The sequence below is a fragment of the Acinonyx jubatus genome, chromosome A1, assembly GCF_027475565.1.
Source record: "Acinonyx jubatus isolate Ajub_Pintada_27869175 chromosome A1, VMU_Ajub_asm_v1.0, whole genome shotgun sequence".
Lineage (NCBI taxonomy): Eukaryota > Metazoa > Chordata > Mammalia > Carnivora > Felidae > Acinonyx > Acinonyx jubatus.
Window position 1 is genome coordinate 96399124 of NC_069380.1, and position 16492 is coordinate 96415615.

The 16492-nt window shown below is 42.7% G+C and overlaps 1 protein-coding gene across 5 annotated transcripts in view; it reads right to left on the reverse strand.

Annotated features, from left to right (window-relative positions):
- The window catches only part of DTWD2 (DTW domain containing 2), a 525766-nt gene extending 524150 nt beyond the window's left edge, over positions 1-1616 (reverse strand). For 2 of the 5 annotated variants that reach the window (XM_053220002.1, XM_027076851.2), the window contains exon 1: positions 765-1606. In XM_053220002.1, the coding sequence (XP_053075977.1) occupies positions 765-982 (218 nt within the window). In that variant the 5' untranslated portion in view covers positions 983-1606. Of the gene's footprint in view, positions 1-764 lie in introns of all 5 variants that reach the window. The other 3 variants (XM_053220014.1, XM_053220022.1, XM_027076852.2) reach the window with 2 other exon arrangements.
- Positions 1617-16492: the final 14876 nt, after the last annotated feature.

The following is a 16492-nucleotide window of genomic DNA, read 5'->3' on the forward strand; positions in this document are numbered from 1 at the left end:
ATGGAGACCTTCAGTAACCAAGCGAAAAGATCCTCAACACCCACAAGTTAAAGAGAATCGTGTATCTGAACAGCATGAAACGCAAACAAGCAGGGAAAGCAATCCTGAAGGACACCACCACAATGAGGTATCACTGAAACAACTGGGCATACTGTGAGCATTCAGGGCTAGTTATCGTTACCTATTTAATAAACTGTCTCTTCATTAGACTGTAAGTGCCCCAATCAGGGCAGAGACCATGTCTGTGTTCTCCGTGCCTGAATTCCCCAGATCTAGCACAGTGCCTGGCACACAACAGGTGCTCAATAAATGAATTGAGAATTCAGAAAAAACAATCTTAACTATTCTCCTAGCCACCTTGACTGTCTCCTCTAATTACTTTTGCTTTTTTTACTGTGAGATGACTACGTCACTCGAGCAGGAAAGTGTTCATTACTGTAAGCATTACTGTCATTACCCCTTACTTCCCGTATCATACTCTTAAGTTTGTCAACAGCAGAACTCTCATCCCATGACACGTTCAGTGTCTTGCAGGAAGTAAGGCTAAACGCTCATGAACCTGAGTGAACGGCTTCTTACTACAAGGCTGTAACAGCAATTTCACAGAGTGATTCCAAGGTCACCAGCGGACACACGCGCGGAGATGCCAGAGGCAGCGCTCCCCTGGGTAGAGCCTGACTAGCCGCCTTCCCGGCAGGGGGCGCTGCAGCCTCCCCCGAAAGCCGCCGCCGGCCACGGTCCCCGCCCCCCCGCTCTGCGGTCACCTGCAGCGGCTGCACTCGGGCCTCCGCTCGGCGGGCTCCACCGGCAGCTCCCACAGCGCGTCCACACAGGCGTCGTCCGCCTCCGCGCCGAGAAAAGCCGCCGCGGGCGCTGTGTTGGCCTCCGGCCCCTCCTCGTCGTCCGGCGTCTGAGACCTCGAGGGCCCACGCGGCCACGCGACGGGGTCCCCGGGTGTTCGCGCCTGTTTCTGCGGCTCCATGGCAGGCGCTCAGGTCCGATTGTCACATTGAGTTCTCGCTGCCGCCGGGGGGCGCCACACTCTGGAGAAACCGCCTCGCGCCGCACGTCGTCACGCACGCAGGCCACGTACGGGGGGCGGGTCTCCAAAGCCCAGGCACGAGGTCCCGCCCCTCAGAGAAATCGGGCCGAACCTATTGGTCAGTGCTCAGTGAGCTCTTAGACCAGGAAGGGAAGTGCGTTTTGTCTTAGGAAGCAGGTGGGAATTAGGTACGCCTCTCCGGGAAAGGAAAAAGGAAATCCCTCCGCAAACACCTAAGACTGCAAACCCATAATCACCCCTTTAAAAGTGAAAATTAAATAGAATTTTGCATTTCCCACCTTAGGATGGCAGTTTGGGAATTAAACTAGTTGAGTGCACACCACACTTGATACACACTGCATGTACTTGATAGCGAAAGGCCAAAAAAGGAGAGGTTGTACCGACTGACGGTTGGTTTCTCCGCTGGTCCGCTTCATCCAAATTTTTGCTCTAGAAGGGCAGGGCTCTGTGTCCTGTACACCTTGGTATTCCTCCTCGGCATCAAGCATACTATTTTGCACTAGACACCAAGTGTTCAATGAGGCTTTTAAGTTATCTGGGGCCCCTAAGATAGGAAACAGAGGGCTGAGATTTTCTGGATGAGGGGGGAAAAAAACCATAGAATGAGAACTACCTTGCCCAAGTTATTACAGCTTCTGAATAACAGTAATGTAGCCTGCAGTTTGTTAAAAGCAAAGATGAAGTCCACCATAGAATGAAAGCAGAAGTACTACTTGCCCAAAATGGGTGCTGATTTATTAAAATTTTATGTGACTTCTACCAGTATTCAACGTTTAAACAAAAAATTAGGGGCACCTGGGTGGCTCAGTCAGTTAAGCGTGGGTCTTTGCCTCAGGTCATGATCTCACAGTTAGTGGGTTCCGGCCTGCCTCCGGCTCTGTGTCACATCTCAGAGCCTGGAGCCTGCTTCAGATTCTGTGTCTGCCTCTCTCTCTGCCCCTTTCCCGCTTGCACTGTCTCTCTCTGTGTCTCTGTTTCTCTCTGTCTCTCTCTGTGTCTCAAAAACTAAACATTAAAAAAAGTTAAAAATTAAACTTAGTTTTCTCAGTTCTTCAGGTTTTGCAATCACAATTATTTGATTCTAGAGCTATGAAGGAATTAAATATAAAACAAAGTAGATTTACCACTAACAGTAATAGAGGAGTATTGTGTATTTCTTAGGGTGTTTATTTCAGTATGAGGTTTTCAGTCATCTTAAAACCAAGCTGATGAATGGAATACAGGGCTATTATATTTTTAATTATTCCGCATTCTTTCCCCCTGGAAACAGTACCTCTCATCTCTTTTTGGAGGGTTCTAAGTAAGAGAAGAAAGCTGACAGACTCACCTGGTGATGGATGTAGGAAGGGAGAAAGAACTGACACTTAATGTCATCCGAAATGGTGAGATAATGAAAACCCAGAGACTGTAGAAAGAGAGGTGAATCAGAAAATAATGAAATATTGGCTGCAGATTTAAGTTGGAAAACCAATTCTTTAACTGCCAAAACTAAATTCTTGTGTGACAACCTTTAGACAACTTTTCTCTGGTTTCAAGATGTGAAATGTTCTCTTAAGTCATTTAAAATTCCTCCCAGCTGTGAGATATGTGAGGGCAAATCAGTCCTGACAAGCCTACTTATATTTGGCTTTCCCTTTAACCCAATCAGATGTCTGGCTTTACCTTTCAAAGTAACCAAAATCCAGTCATTTACCTCTTGTGTTACTTCTGCCCTGGTTCAAGCCCCCATCATCTCTTGCTTAGAATATTGTCAAGGTACATAAATGGTCTCTTGCTCCACCCTTGCTTCTCTATAAATCTGTTCTCCCAGAGGTTAACCAGAATCAAAGAAAACTCCCATGCAGCAGGGATGCAGCCACAGTTGGGAGAAAAGAGTCATTCAGCCCTCTGGAAAGCAAGAAATCGCCCAATATTCAAGTTTGTTAACCCTGGCCTTGAGAAGCCCAAGGATATGTATCACCTACCCAGCAGCTGCTACTTTATGTGAAGTTGCCCTCCTGGAATAGACTCATGTCAGAATTAAGACCATCAGTGACCCAATATCTGGGAAATGCCTAGACACCAAGAAGGGGCGCAAAATTTCCTTTAAGCAACGCTATCAATTTATGAGTGCAGGAATGTTGCGAGATAATCTATTAAAATGCTAATTTGTTTTGTTTATCTCCCAAATCCTAGGAGGTAACCTGTCTTCTTTGCCTCAGGAGAGTGTGAATGGTAAAAACTGATTAGAGACATCACAATATCAGGCCACCGTGTGGATGTATGTCTGTGTGCATGTATGTGTATGTGTGTGTTAGGGTGCCGATGGGTAAGTGCCCTTGGGTAAAAGCAAAAACTCCTATGGGAAAGATTTGTCCTAACTGGGAGTGGGACAGAAAGCAACCAAAGTCACATCCCCACTCCCACCACGTTCCCCAAAGATGATTTAACATCCAGATAGGACAAATGAGGGAATGATTTCATGTGCCTCTATAGAGGGGATGAACCGATTCCAGCCTTGTAAAGATCCTAATCCTACCACCAGAATCCACGGGACCAGATAGTCAGACAATGGCATCTGACTGTGGCAAATGATGACAGACGGTTCCAGGAGCCTCCCTGAGGTTTCAACACCTGGTTAGATCCTTGAGACCCTGAATGTCACTGGTACGGAAAATGTCCTCAATAATGTCTGGGATTGAACACCCTGTCAGCTCAGCAGAATGAAGATTCAACATTCGATAAACTTTGATTTAAATGAAATAAAGATACAACATTTCTTGCTGTATTCACTTTCTATCGATGCTGTAAGAAAATTATCACAAATTTTGTGGCTTAAAACAACACACACGTATTATCTTATACTTGTGTGTTAGAAATCTGCCATAGATGTCATAGAGCTAAAATCTAAATGGTGGCAGGCTGCATTCCTTTGGAAGCCCTAAAGAAGAATCCCTTTCTTTGCTCATCATTCAGGTTCTTGGCAGAATTCAGTTCCTTGTGGTTGTCATTTTCTTCCTGGCTATCAGCTGATGGCTATTCCCAGCTTCTAGAGGTCACTGATGTCCTTTGACTTGTAGGAGAAGCAAACTGTTACCTTTACTAAATCTCTTAGGGTTCTTTTTGGCCCTAAAATGAAATTGACATAAGACAGATCAATAGGAGAAAAGTGTAAGGGTTAAATTGTAGTGTAGGGCTAACCTGTAGCCTTAGGAAATAACAGATTAAGAGATAACAGCCTTGTCTTACCAATCAAGGGAACGAAAGTTCAAGGAAAATCAACTGGATTAGTGTTTGATTGGATTGGGGCAAGAGCATGTCTGAACTGTTTCCACCCCCATCTGGGAACTGTTTCTTTGCTCTGTTCCCAGGTGATGATAAGATGATGTGGTCGGCTATAAAAACTCTGTACCCCGACTGTTGGGACCGCACTCTGGTCAAGAGTGTCAGTCCCGATCGGTTGGCCTTGCCTCTCATTGCAATAAATTTTGTCGTGACTGTCACTGGTGCCCGTAGCATTCTGTTTCAGGAGTCGTGTGGATGCAACAGAAAGCATACAAATTCATTTAATGGACGTTTTTCATGACCTGAGAGCCTTCATAAGGGATGAGGATCCAAAGAAGTTCTGAAACCAATTTGCTTTTATGTTAGGTTGAACAAAGAGGAGCAATGGTGGAAAATTGACTCAACTATGTGGGCAGGCTAAGGCAAGATCAGAATTATTTTAACAAGATCTGTTTGTACAGAATTCTCTTGATCTAAACTTCCTGTCCTTGATTTAAAATGTGTTTACTTTCTGATGTAGAAAGGACATAGTTCACATAGGAATCTCATCTTTAAAGAAAGAAAAGTCAGTGTTTTTCTTGTATTTGCTGTCTTTCGAGTGCCTTTCACTCATAATAGTCAATATGCCAAAGTTCAATATGTTTTGGGGTGGCATGTACTGAATTTCTAAGACTGTAATGGCATGTTGTCGCTGTTCTAATTCAAATCTCTCCAGCTCTTTCTTCCGTAGCATTAAAAAGAAAACCACAGGCCCAAATGGTGTCACTGAAGCCAAGTCAACCAAACTGGGGTGTAATACCTAACAGTATTACATTGCTATTATAGCCTCCCCCAGAAATGTAGTCCTACCTGGTCAGTCAGGAATTTTCTGATCAGCACCAAGGAAGTAACCTGTCCACCCATTCACATAAAAGAACCCATCTGTCCCCAAATGAAGATAAAGTCCCTGAAGTAATCCTTTTTTCTGTTTATGACTTCCTGATCCTGCCTTTAAGAACCTTTCCTTCTCTGCAGACCTTTAGAGTTCCACTCGACTTGCTACATGGGGTGCTGCGTGATCCATGAATCAATCAATAAAGCCAATTATATCTTCAAATTTACTTAGTACATTTTTGTTATGTAACAGACGCAGCAGAAGACTTGGAGTCTGAAGTGAACTTTGGACGGCATTCAGGGAAACAAGAGACAGGCATGATGCCTGTGAACCTTTGAGTTCACTGTCTTTCTTGCTATTTCTAAGGGCCCTTGGTAAATTCCTCTTGGTCCCTCTTGACTGGAGTTTCACTCTGTGTTTGAGCTCCTGGTTGGTTTTCCAGTGCAGCATCCGTTACTGGGTCAGCTTAGGCTAACAGGAGGCTATCCTAGAACACCAGTCCTGACCGCCTGGTTCAGCCTGCAGTTCCACATTGGAATCCCTTCCCCAGTTCCAATCGACTGTCCGATTTACTGGGGTTTGCTGGTTTACCCCTCTCCCCATTTCCAGTCAGTAGTGTCCATTAGTGGAGTCCGCTGGTATAGTCCTTGCTGGAAATTACTAGTGGTGTGCTCTGTGCCTTTTCTCAGACAGTCCCCAGTTAAGTTCTAAGCCCCAGCCCTTGTTTCTGTCCTCAGATGCCAGGGTGAGAAGGGCCGGTAGCAGCTACACTTCTCTGTTAGTATGGAAAGCAGTCCACATTCTTGAGGTCTGCTGGTTCAGTGCTTTCCCCGGTCCCTAGTTCTTTGGTTATGTCACCAGCCAGACCCCAAGACCTGACCTTTACTGCCCACCTGCTTGGACTCACCCACCTTTGCCCCACATTCTTCCTTAAGCTCTTCTTTCCAGCTTATCCCTTAACTCAGGCATATGGAAAGCAAAACAGTCCCTCCAGCAATAGTGACTGCCCTGACAGGACTTCCAGCAGGCCCAGACGACCCTGACCAATCTGAGCTTGACCCCCTGACTCCCACCTACACAGATGGACTGTGGAGTGACCTCTAGAATAACCTATGACTGGGGTGCCAGGGTGGTTCAGTCAGTTGAGCATCTGACTTTGGCTCAGGTCATGATCTCACAGTTTATGGGTTCAAGTCCCACTTTGGGATTTGCCTGGAACCTGCTTCATATCCTGTGTCTCCCTCTCTCTCTGCTCCTCCCCTGCTCACACTCTGTCTCTGTCTCTCTCTCAAAAATATATAAATATTTTGTAAAAAATTTTAAATGGCCTATCACTACCTTTCCCTCATTATAATACTAAAACCTCCATCCAAGAAGGAACACAAACCTCATTTATACAACATATAATGTGTGTATAGGCATGTTTTCTTAAAATTTTTTTAAGTTTATTTATTTATTTTGGGAGAGACAGAGTCAGCACAAGCGGGGGAGGGGCAGAGAGAGAGAAGGAGACAGAATCCCAAGCAGGCTCTGCGCTGTCGGCTTAGAACCTGACGTGGGGCTCAAACTCACAAAATCGTGAGATCAATGACCTGAGCCAAAACCAAGAGCCAGACGCTTAACCGACTGAGCCACCCCAGCACCCCAATAGGCATGTTTTCTTAAGGTTCATGCATGACCTTATGCCGCGTTCACACAGGACGACAAGGCTTCCTTATTTAAATATTCATCCTAACCCCAAATAAAAGGAAAACATCCACCCTTGCTCTGAGAGTCATGGCTTTGGAAGCCATTCCCTGTGATCTCCTTATTTGCTGCTCATAAAGTTTTCTTTGTGCCACAACTCAACCTGACACACTTTGTGACTCACGAAGAAGAAAATTCATGTTGGTTCCTTGGTTCAGTTACAGTTACTGCTGGCATCCACAGCTCCATTTCCTTGGTACTATTGGTTTCTGTTAATGGGCACATGAGATAAAGGCTTAGCCAACAGAAAAATAATAAATAATAGTAGAATGGGATCCTTAAAATCAAAAGAATTGAGCCCTCCACCTTCTGGCACACCTGCTTATTTTATACCTAAGAACTATGGTCCCAGGAGCTATAAAAAATCTACAAGCTCATTTTGTGTCCTAAAGACTTTGGCTTGGTAACCATCAAGTTGAAGGGGGCATCCAAAAAAGGCTAGACAGATGTGTGAGCTGCACCCTATTTGCAGCTAGCTATGGCTGAAAAGAAATACGTGTTAACTCCATTGGCACCTAGGGTCCTACCAAACGGCTGTGAGCCCTCAGAGGAATTACAGCCTAGAAATACAATGGCCTTTATGGGGAATGTTCCAGTTAGGTATGATAATTTAAGAAGTACACTTGGGCACCTGGGTGGCTCAGTTGCTAAGCATCTGACTTCAGCACAGGTCACGATCTCAAGGTTCGTGAGTTCAAGTCCCACAGTGGGTGAGCTCATGCCCCATTTTGGGTGAGCACGAGCCCTGCTTCTCTCTCTCTCTCTCTCTCTCTTTCTGCCCCTTACGGGACTCTCTCTCGCACTCGCTGCCCCTCACTCACTTGCACCATTTCTCAAAAAAAAAAAAAAAGTGCACTTGAAAACAAGTGTTCCCAAATTAAACAGAATAGGATACCTCTTTTAAATGACAAGCAGAAGCCTCCAAAAGGTTTCACAGTTCCAAAACATTGTCATTGAAAGATGCATTGCAAAAGGCTAATGAAAAATTGAAGATGTAAGAGGTACCTAAACCAAGATTGTAAGACTGGCTAACTCCTAGTGCTCCCCTCTTTCCTCCTTTAAGTACTTATTCTACTAATCCTCTGTCTGAATTGTTTTTCTACTCTGAAAAGACTACACAACCACAGGGTGCCTTGGTGACTCAGTTGGTTGAGCATCCAACTTTGGCTCAGGGCATGATCTCATGTTTCATGAGTGAGTTCAAGCCCAGCATCAGGCTCTATGCTGACAGCTCAGAGCCCGGAGCCTGCTTCTGATTCTGTGTCTCCCTTTCTCTCTTTCTGCCCTTCCCCTACTAGTGCTCGCTCTCTCTCTCTCTCTCTCTCTCTCTCTTTCTCTCTCAAAAATAAATAAAAACATTAAAACAAAAAAGACTACACAACCATAAACAAAAGCCTACCAAGTTAATGACCTTGTAGATACCCTCATATCTACCTTCAAAGGAGGGCTCCCATATGGACCCCTCCCAGAGTTTACGAGACTGAGGGATTTTCTGGTAAACTGCTATGTTGCTCCTTTAAACAGCTGAAGGGAAACTCTGGTAGATTCCAGAGTCTATTGAGAGGATCCTGGAAAATCTGGCAGAAGGCAGCAAAGGGTGAAAATTCATACCAGACCCAGTTCCTCTGATGGTCTGTCTGTAGTCCAGTTGAAAGAGGAAAATAAAATTTCAAGTTGTCTCTTCCTGTCCAAATCCAGACCCATCGGTTATTGATCTTTTTTCTCCCACGGATAGGTATTGTCTTATTTTACATAAATGGGCTTCGCTTTTTGCCTGCTTGGGACATGCCAGTTATTGGTTCTTTCTTTCAGCTATCTATGGAATTGACTCTGGATCTTGGGAAAATAGTATCCTTTGCATCCACTGTGGGGACCCCTCTTACATGCGAGGGGAGTTATTCAGTACTGCCAGAAATATTTAAAATTAGAACTTTGTACCCAGAGAGAAGGCAGAAAATTGAAGATAATGTACTTGGATAGATGGACCAACTTACAACCCAACTTTCTGAGGAATTGAGAATAACTGTCTTTGTCTTACAAATCTTTAGCAAAGCAAAAGTCAGCTCTGGAGGCAATTCAAACTTAACCTATTCCTTTTTCCAGCTGCAAAAATTCTGTTATCTCCAAAGGCTTCCAAATTATTGGCCTTAGGAAAGCCAATCATTCTTGGAGGGATTTGCCTTCTTCCACTGTCCCTTGAAGTTATTAATCTTATCTTGCCTTTGAAATGTAAACACAGTCCACAACTACCTGAAACAGAAAAAAAAAAAGGTGAGAGAGGCCTTTAAGTAAGAACTACTAAGGAGCACCTGGGTGGCTCAGTTGGTTAAGCGTCCAAACTCTTGATTTCACCGCAGGTCATGACCTCATGGTTCAAGACCTAGTGCTCTGAGTCCCCTCAATGTGGAAACTGCTTGGGATTCTCTCTCTACCTTTCTCTCTGCCTCTCCCACTCTTGCTCTCAAAATAAATAAATAATCTTTTAAAAAAACAAATAAGAACTAATGAGGAACCATAAGGCAAGCTGAGGGCAAAGCACAAGCTAGCACACCCCGCTCCCCAAGGTGGGATATGGGTAATATTCCTCAGGAGCTCTTGGCTGCCCAAGAACAAAGGAAAGGGGGCACCTGGGTGGCTCAGTCGGTTAAGCGTCAGACTTCAGCTCAGGTCATGATCTCAACGTTGTGGGTTGGAGCCCCTCATCAGGCTCTGTGCTGATAGCTCAGAGCCTGGAGTCTGCTTTGGATTTTGTGTCTCCCTCACTCTCTGCCCCTCCCCCGCTAGTGCTCGCACTCTCTCTCTCTCTCTCTCAAAAATAAACATTAAAAAAATTTTTTTAATAGAACAAAGGAAAGGATAGAAAAGAGATGGTTAAATTGTTAAGAGTGTTCATCAGTTTACAAGTATCTTAGTATAGTTACCAAAAAAAGGGTAGTCTTATCCATAGCCTAAAGTTCAGGAACTGCTCCCTACTGTTTTAACATTAATGCTTTGCTAGAGGGAAAAACAAACTTAGCTTGACAATAGCTAAGCCTTCAGTAATCTGTAAATCTTCTTTAGCATATGAATATCCCTTTAAGAAACTTCCTCTTGACTTTACCTCCCCAACTCCATATTATATAACCAGTCACCCTTCACAACCTCAGTGCAGCTCTTTCTGCCCACGGGTCTTATCCCCACACTTTAATAAAAAACACCAAAGACATCTTCAAGAATTCTTTCTTGGCCATCCCTTCCAAACCCCACCATCACCCCAAAACCCCATCAGAACTACTAAACACACTTTTGTGCCCAAACTGTAGCACAACGTCCTTAAGATTAATTCCGGGGAAAAACACAAATCTCCAAAATCTCCTCCACAAATATTAAACAGAAAAAGGTTTAGCCATCTAGACTAAACAATTTTAACTTATTCCATCTACTAGAAAAACTAATTTAAATTCAATTTCTTTTATATCCAGTGAGTTTTGTACCTATCTCATTCAAGACTTTAAATTTAAAACCAAAGCTATAAATTCCGTTTGTTTCTGTATGTTCATGTGTGTCTATACATGTGTAGTAGTGTAACTCACCACAAAGAAAACTTTATTTGCAGCAAATAAGGAGACCAAGGGTAATGGCTTCCAAAGCCATGACTCCTGGCACAAGAGTGGATGGGTTCCTTTTATTTGGGATTAGGATGAATATTTAGATAGAGAAGCCTTATCATCCTATGTAGTGGCGGGCATAAGGTCACACATGTGCCTTAAGGAAACGTGCCTATACACACATTGTATGTTGTGTATATGAGTCTTGTGCTCCTCCTCAGGTGGAGATTTTAATATTATAATGAGGGAAAGGTAGTGATAGGTCATTCTAGAGATGAGTCCATCGTCCATCTGTGCAGATACCTGTCAGGGGTTAAGCTCAAACTGGTCTGGGTGGTCTGGGCCGGCTGGAGGTCTTGTCAGGGCAGTCACTATTGCTGGAGGGGTGGTTTTTCTTTCCATTTGCCTGAGTTAAGGGATAAGCTGGAAAGAGGAGCTTAAGGAAGAATGTGGGGCAAAGGTGGGTGAGTAGGAGCAGGTGGGCAGTAAAGGTCAGGTCTTGAAGTCTAACTGGTGACAGTAGATGTGTGAAATTTTTTACCTCTGGATGGTATTACCAAAATTCATTTGTAAAAGAGCTCTGTGTAACTGGTTTAAACAAGTGACTGTATACTTAGTATTCATAAAAATTATCAGAAATAGAATAGACATCAACCCAAATAAGTTTCACATTCAAGTGATCTGGGAAAATATTCCATATGAAGGCTACATTAGGTTGGTGGTTTAATTAAAACAGACGTGTCTTTAAAGTTATCAGCCTTAAATATAAAGCAAATAAAAGGCTTAAAGGATCTGTCAACCAAACAAATATTAATTTGGGATAATGGTTGATTTTATCTGGTGTTTAATAAAATTTCTATAGGTAATCTAAAAGTGATTGTTAAGAACAAGTGAATTACATAAATGTAAGCAAGATCAAAGTTTATAAATGAAATTTTCAGCAATATTTATGTCGACTTAAATACTTTTCCCCAAATATTTTTGGTAACTTAAAACCTTGGAGTTTGGCTAAGTTAAATTAAATGATGGATCATTGTCATTATAGTCACCTGGATCTAGGTTTCCCTGTTCCTGCATGTTGAGCTAAAAGACACAACCAAACCAAAGAATAGGAAAAGTAATGGGTTTTATCAGCTGCAAGAAAAGGAGAACTCCAGGGATATTTCCCAAAATAGTGTTTCCTAGAACAACAAAACTAGGGAGCTTTTAAGCTAAGGGTACGTATACATTCATGAATGGGCTTGAGCAATGGGGGAAATGGGCATGAAATTGGGGCAAAGGTCATCTTACGGTGACAGAGTCCAGGTCTTAATGGATGGAAGTCAGCTTTACTTGGTCCAGCATCTGGGTACTCCAAGGGGTTTAAATCTTGTAAAGATCACTCAAGAATGTGCTTCACGGAGATCTTTACTTTTAAACCAACAGTGAGAGTATTATCCCTGATTTATCGTCCCTGATATGATTTAGGCTATCTCCTGGCCTACTAATAGCTGTTTGTTGTTGTTGTTCCCTTAAAATTATTTAGACTGCTGAGGTCTATTCTACAATTGCCACATATCCCAGGAAGTTCTGCAAGAAATGTGCTTTGGGCCGATAGAGCTGGTCAGGTACAGATCACAAGGTATAGGGGAGACTAAAATGACTTTTCTTATGTCCGGAAAGCTGTGTCGTATTCCCCCCTCCCCCCAGGGAACCCTAACTCTTTCTGCTTACAGTCATATTTCTCAATCATTTCCAAATAAGATAAAATACTGAAACATTCATTACAAAGCATAGGTTTATCTATTTTTGGCTTCTTATTAGAGAAACTAAAAGATATTTGGTTGTGTTAGGGATGAGGTTTTGGACTGATGGTGGGGTTCAGAGCTAACAGCCAAGAAAGAGTTCTTGAAGATGTCTTTGGTGCAAAAAAGGTGATTTTATTAAAGCACGGGACAGGACCCTTGGGCAGAAAGAGCTGCACTGGGGTTGTGAAAAGTCACTAGTTATGTACTATGGAGTTGGGGAGGTAAAGTCAAGAGGAAGTTTCTTAAAGAGATTTCCATACGCTAAAGAAGACTCACAGATTACTAGAGGCCCAGCTATTGTCAAGCTAAGGTTGTTTTTCCTGTAGCAAAGCATTAATATTAAGACAGTAGGGAGGAGTTCCTGGACTTTAGGCTATTGATAAGATTGGCCTTTTCTTATAATATCACTAAGGTATTTGCACACTGTATCAGCTTAAGCATTTGTTTTCTGTCCTTTCCCTTGTTCTTGGGCAGCCAGAGTGCCTGAGGAATGTCACACATATCCCCCCAGGGGTGGGGGGGGTGGGGTATGCTAGCTTGTGCATTATGCTCCCTCATCATTAGTGCTTCATTAGAAAAGTGGAAGAGGCATATGCTCTAGAAATTAGGGAATACATTCATACATTTGCAAATCTATAGAATGTTGGTATAACAGTTCACAATTGCTTATAACTTAGTTTTCAGAAGAAACTAAAGTTTCTGAGGGATTAAAAAAATTTCTAAAGTGTGATTAAAGCTATTAAGGTTTGCAGAGAAGGAATCGTTGGAAAGAAACTTTAATACGTGAGTTTATAGGTAAGAAGAGGTGGAGGTTTGAATAATACATATGGTAATGGATCAGAATTGGAGACATCAGTTTATTTATTATTTTTTTTTTAATGTTTATTTTTACTTTTGAGACAATGTGAGAGACAGAGTGCAAGCATCGGACGGGCAGACAGAGGGAGACACAGAATCTGAAGCAGGCTCCAGGCTCTGAGGTGTCAGCCCAGAGCCCAACGCGGGGCTTCAACTCACAAACCTTGAGATCATGACCTGAGCTGCAGTCAGATGCTTAACCGACTGAGCCACTCAGGCACCCCATGGAGATGTCAGTTTAAATTCATGTTTAGCTCCAGATGGATACAGACAATAGACAGAAATATGTATAGACATGTAATGCTCTGTCAGCTGACAGGGTTCAAGAGCCATAGCATCCCCACAGCAATAAACACACCTACACCCACATCTTGCTTTCTAATGTTATTCTAATAAAAGAAACCAGGGATCCTTGGAGAAATGGACAATTCTAGGACTGGAACAGGAAATATACAAAATGAACCTAGAGCATTTTATAGTGCCAGAAAGGAAGGAAGTGATAAAAATAAAAATAATATTATTTTTAAAAAATGTTCATTTAATTATTTTGGGAAGGAGAGAATGTGTGAGCACAGAAAAGGGCAGAGAGAGAGGAGGGAAAGAATCCCAAGTAGGCTTTGTGCTGACAATGTGGGGCTGGGTCTCACTAACTGAACTGTGAGATTGTGACCCGAGCCTAAATCAAGAGTCGGACGCTTAACTGACTGAGCCACCCTGGTGCCCCCCAAAACTAATTTTAAAACATACACAATAATGGGGATATGTAAAAGGTGATGAGGGAGCGTAAGGCAGGCTGAGGGGGAAGTACAAGCTAGCACACACCCATCCCCAGGTGGGATATGTTTGATATTCCTTGGCCACTGCCGGCTACTCAAAAACAGAAAGGGACAAAAAACAAAAGGTGAAACTGATTAAGAGTGTCCGCCAGTGTACAAGAAAAAGGCAATCCCATCAGTAGCCTAAAGTCCAGGAACTCCCTACTGTCTTAATGTTAATGCCTTGCTAGAGGGAAAAACAACCTTAGCTTGACAATAGCTAGGCCTCCAGTAACCTTGCGTCTTCGCACAGTAACCTTGTGTCTTCGGCACAGAGAATCAGAGAATATCTCTTTGGAAGCTTCCCTTTTGACTTTACTTCCCCCCAGCCCCATAGCTATATATAAGGAGCCACTCGTCAAAACCCCAGTGCCGCTGTTTCTGCCCACAGGTTCTGTCCCCACGCTTTAATAAAATCACCTTTTTGCACCAAAGACGTCTTCAAGAATTGTCTCTTGCTCGTCAGCTCCGAACCCCACAAACCCCATCAAAGGGACACAGGAACCAACTGAAAGAGAACCTACTGGCCAAAACCAGAACACTTTGAGCCACAAAATAAATAACCCGATATACAAATAAAAATCTGTGAGTTCATACAGATATACAGAAGTATCCAAGTAAAAAAAGTAAAATGGGGGAGAAGAAAAATCCCCCATGCAGAAAAATCCCAAATGGTATATGTAGTTATGTAATAATTTGTATAGACATAACTCGCCCACTCTTTAAGTGTAGTCTGTGCAGAGTGACTTTCTGAAAAATAATACAATACGGAAAGGGAATGTGGGGAGAGTTACTTTTCAGTGAAGAAATCTGGCCATTGTTACCTCAGTGAAATGATCAAGGTCAACATGAACACTCATTAGTCACGATGAGAGACCGAAGTGAGGAACATGGCAACCGTTCTTTGAGCTCTCCCTTCCCAAAACCATAACTCTGGTCCACCTGAGAAACAAAGCAAATGATTTTCAGTTGAGGAATTTGCTGCAAAGTACCTGACCAGTATTTCTTAAAGCTGTCAGGGTGATTAACATGAGCAACTCAGGCAACAACAGATGTTGGCCAGGATGTGGAGAAAGAGGTTCTCTTTTGCATTGTTGGTGGGAATGCAAACTGGTGCAGCCCACTCTGGAAAACAATATGGAGGTTACTCAAAAAATTAAAAACAGAACTACCCCATGACCCAGAAATTGCACTACTAGGGATTACCCAAGGGATACAGGTGTGCTGTTTCAAAGGGGCACATGCACCCCAATGTTTATAGCAGGACCGACAATAGCCAAATGTCTATGGAAAGAGCCCAAATGTCCAGCAACGGATGAATGGATGAAGAAGATGTGGTACATAGATATAATGGAGTATTACTTGGCAATCAAAAAAATGAAATCTTGCCATTTGCAACTATGTGGATGGAACTGGAGGTATTATGCTAAGTGAAATTAGTCAGTTAGAGAAAGACAAATATCATATGGCTTCACTCATAAGGACTTTAAGACACAGAACAGATGAACATAAGGAAAGGGAAACAAAAATAATATAAAAACAAGGAGGGGGACAAAACATAAGAGACTCTTAAATATGGAGAACAAACAGAGGGTTACGGGAGGGGTGGTGGGAGGGGGGATGGGCTAAATGGGTAAGGGGCACTAAGGAATCTACTCCTGAAATCATTGTTGCACTATAGGCTAACTAACTTGGATGGAAACTTTAAAAAAAAAATAAAGAGAAAGGGGAAAAAAAACTGTCAAGGTGTTTCAAAACAAAACAAAATCAAAAGAGCTGAGAAACTCACAGCTGAGACAAAAGACACCTGATGACAAATAGAGTATGATACCCTGGATGGGACACTGGAATGGAAAAAGGACATTGAATAACAACAAAGGAAATCAGAATGAAATGTAGACTCTAGTTATACATAATGCATTAATATTGGCTTATGAATTGTAATGAATATACCATAATAATGTAAGATGTTAATAACGGGAAACTGGGTGCTGGACATAGAGGAACTTTCTGTACCAGCTTTAAATTTTTTTATAAATCAAAAACCTTTCTGAAAAATAAAGTTGTGTTTTTTTAAAGACAATTGTAAGCAGTCAAAACATAAGCTACAAAAAGCTCCCTTTCATAACAGAAACATAAAACACCTGGGACTAACCCTAATCAGAAGCGAGCAAGTCCTGTGCGATGAAAAGTAAAACTTCACTGAATGATACAAAAGATTTGATGACTAAAGATGTATAGCACCTCTGTAGAAAAACCAAATATGATAAACAGGTTGTTTCTTCCCAAACTGTATGTTAGCACAAACTTAAATGGGGTTTATTCACTGCTGGTTAAAATGTAAAATGGTGGGGCGCCTGGGTGGCTCAGTCAGTTCAATGTCCGACTCCTGCTTTCGGCTCGAGTCTTGATCTCATGGTTCATGAAATTGAGCCCCAGGCCCAGCTCTGTGCTTACAGAGAAGAGCCTGCTGGGGATTCTCTCTCTCCCTTTCTCTC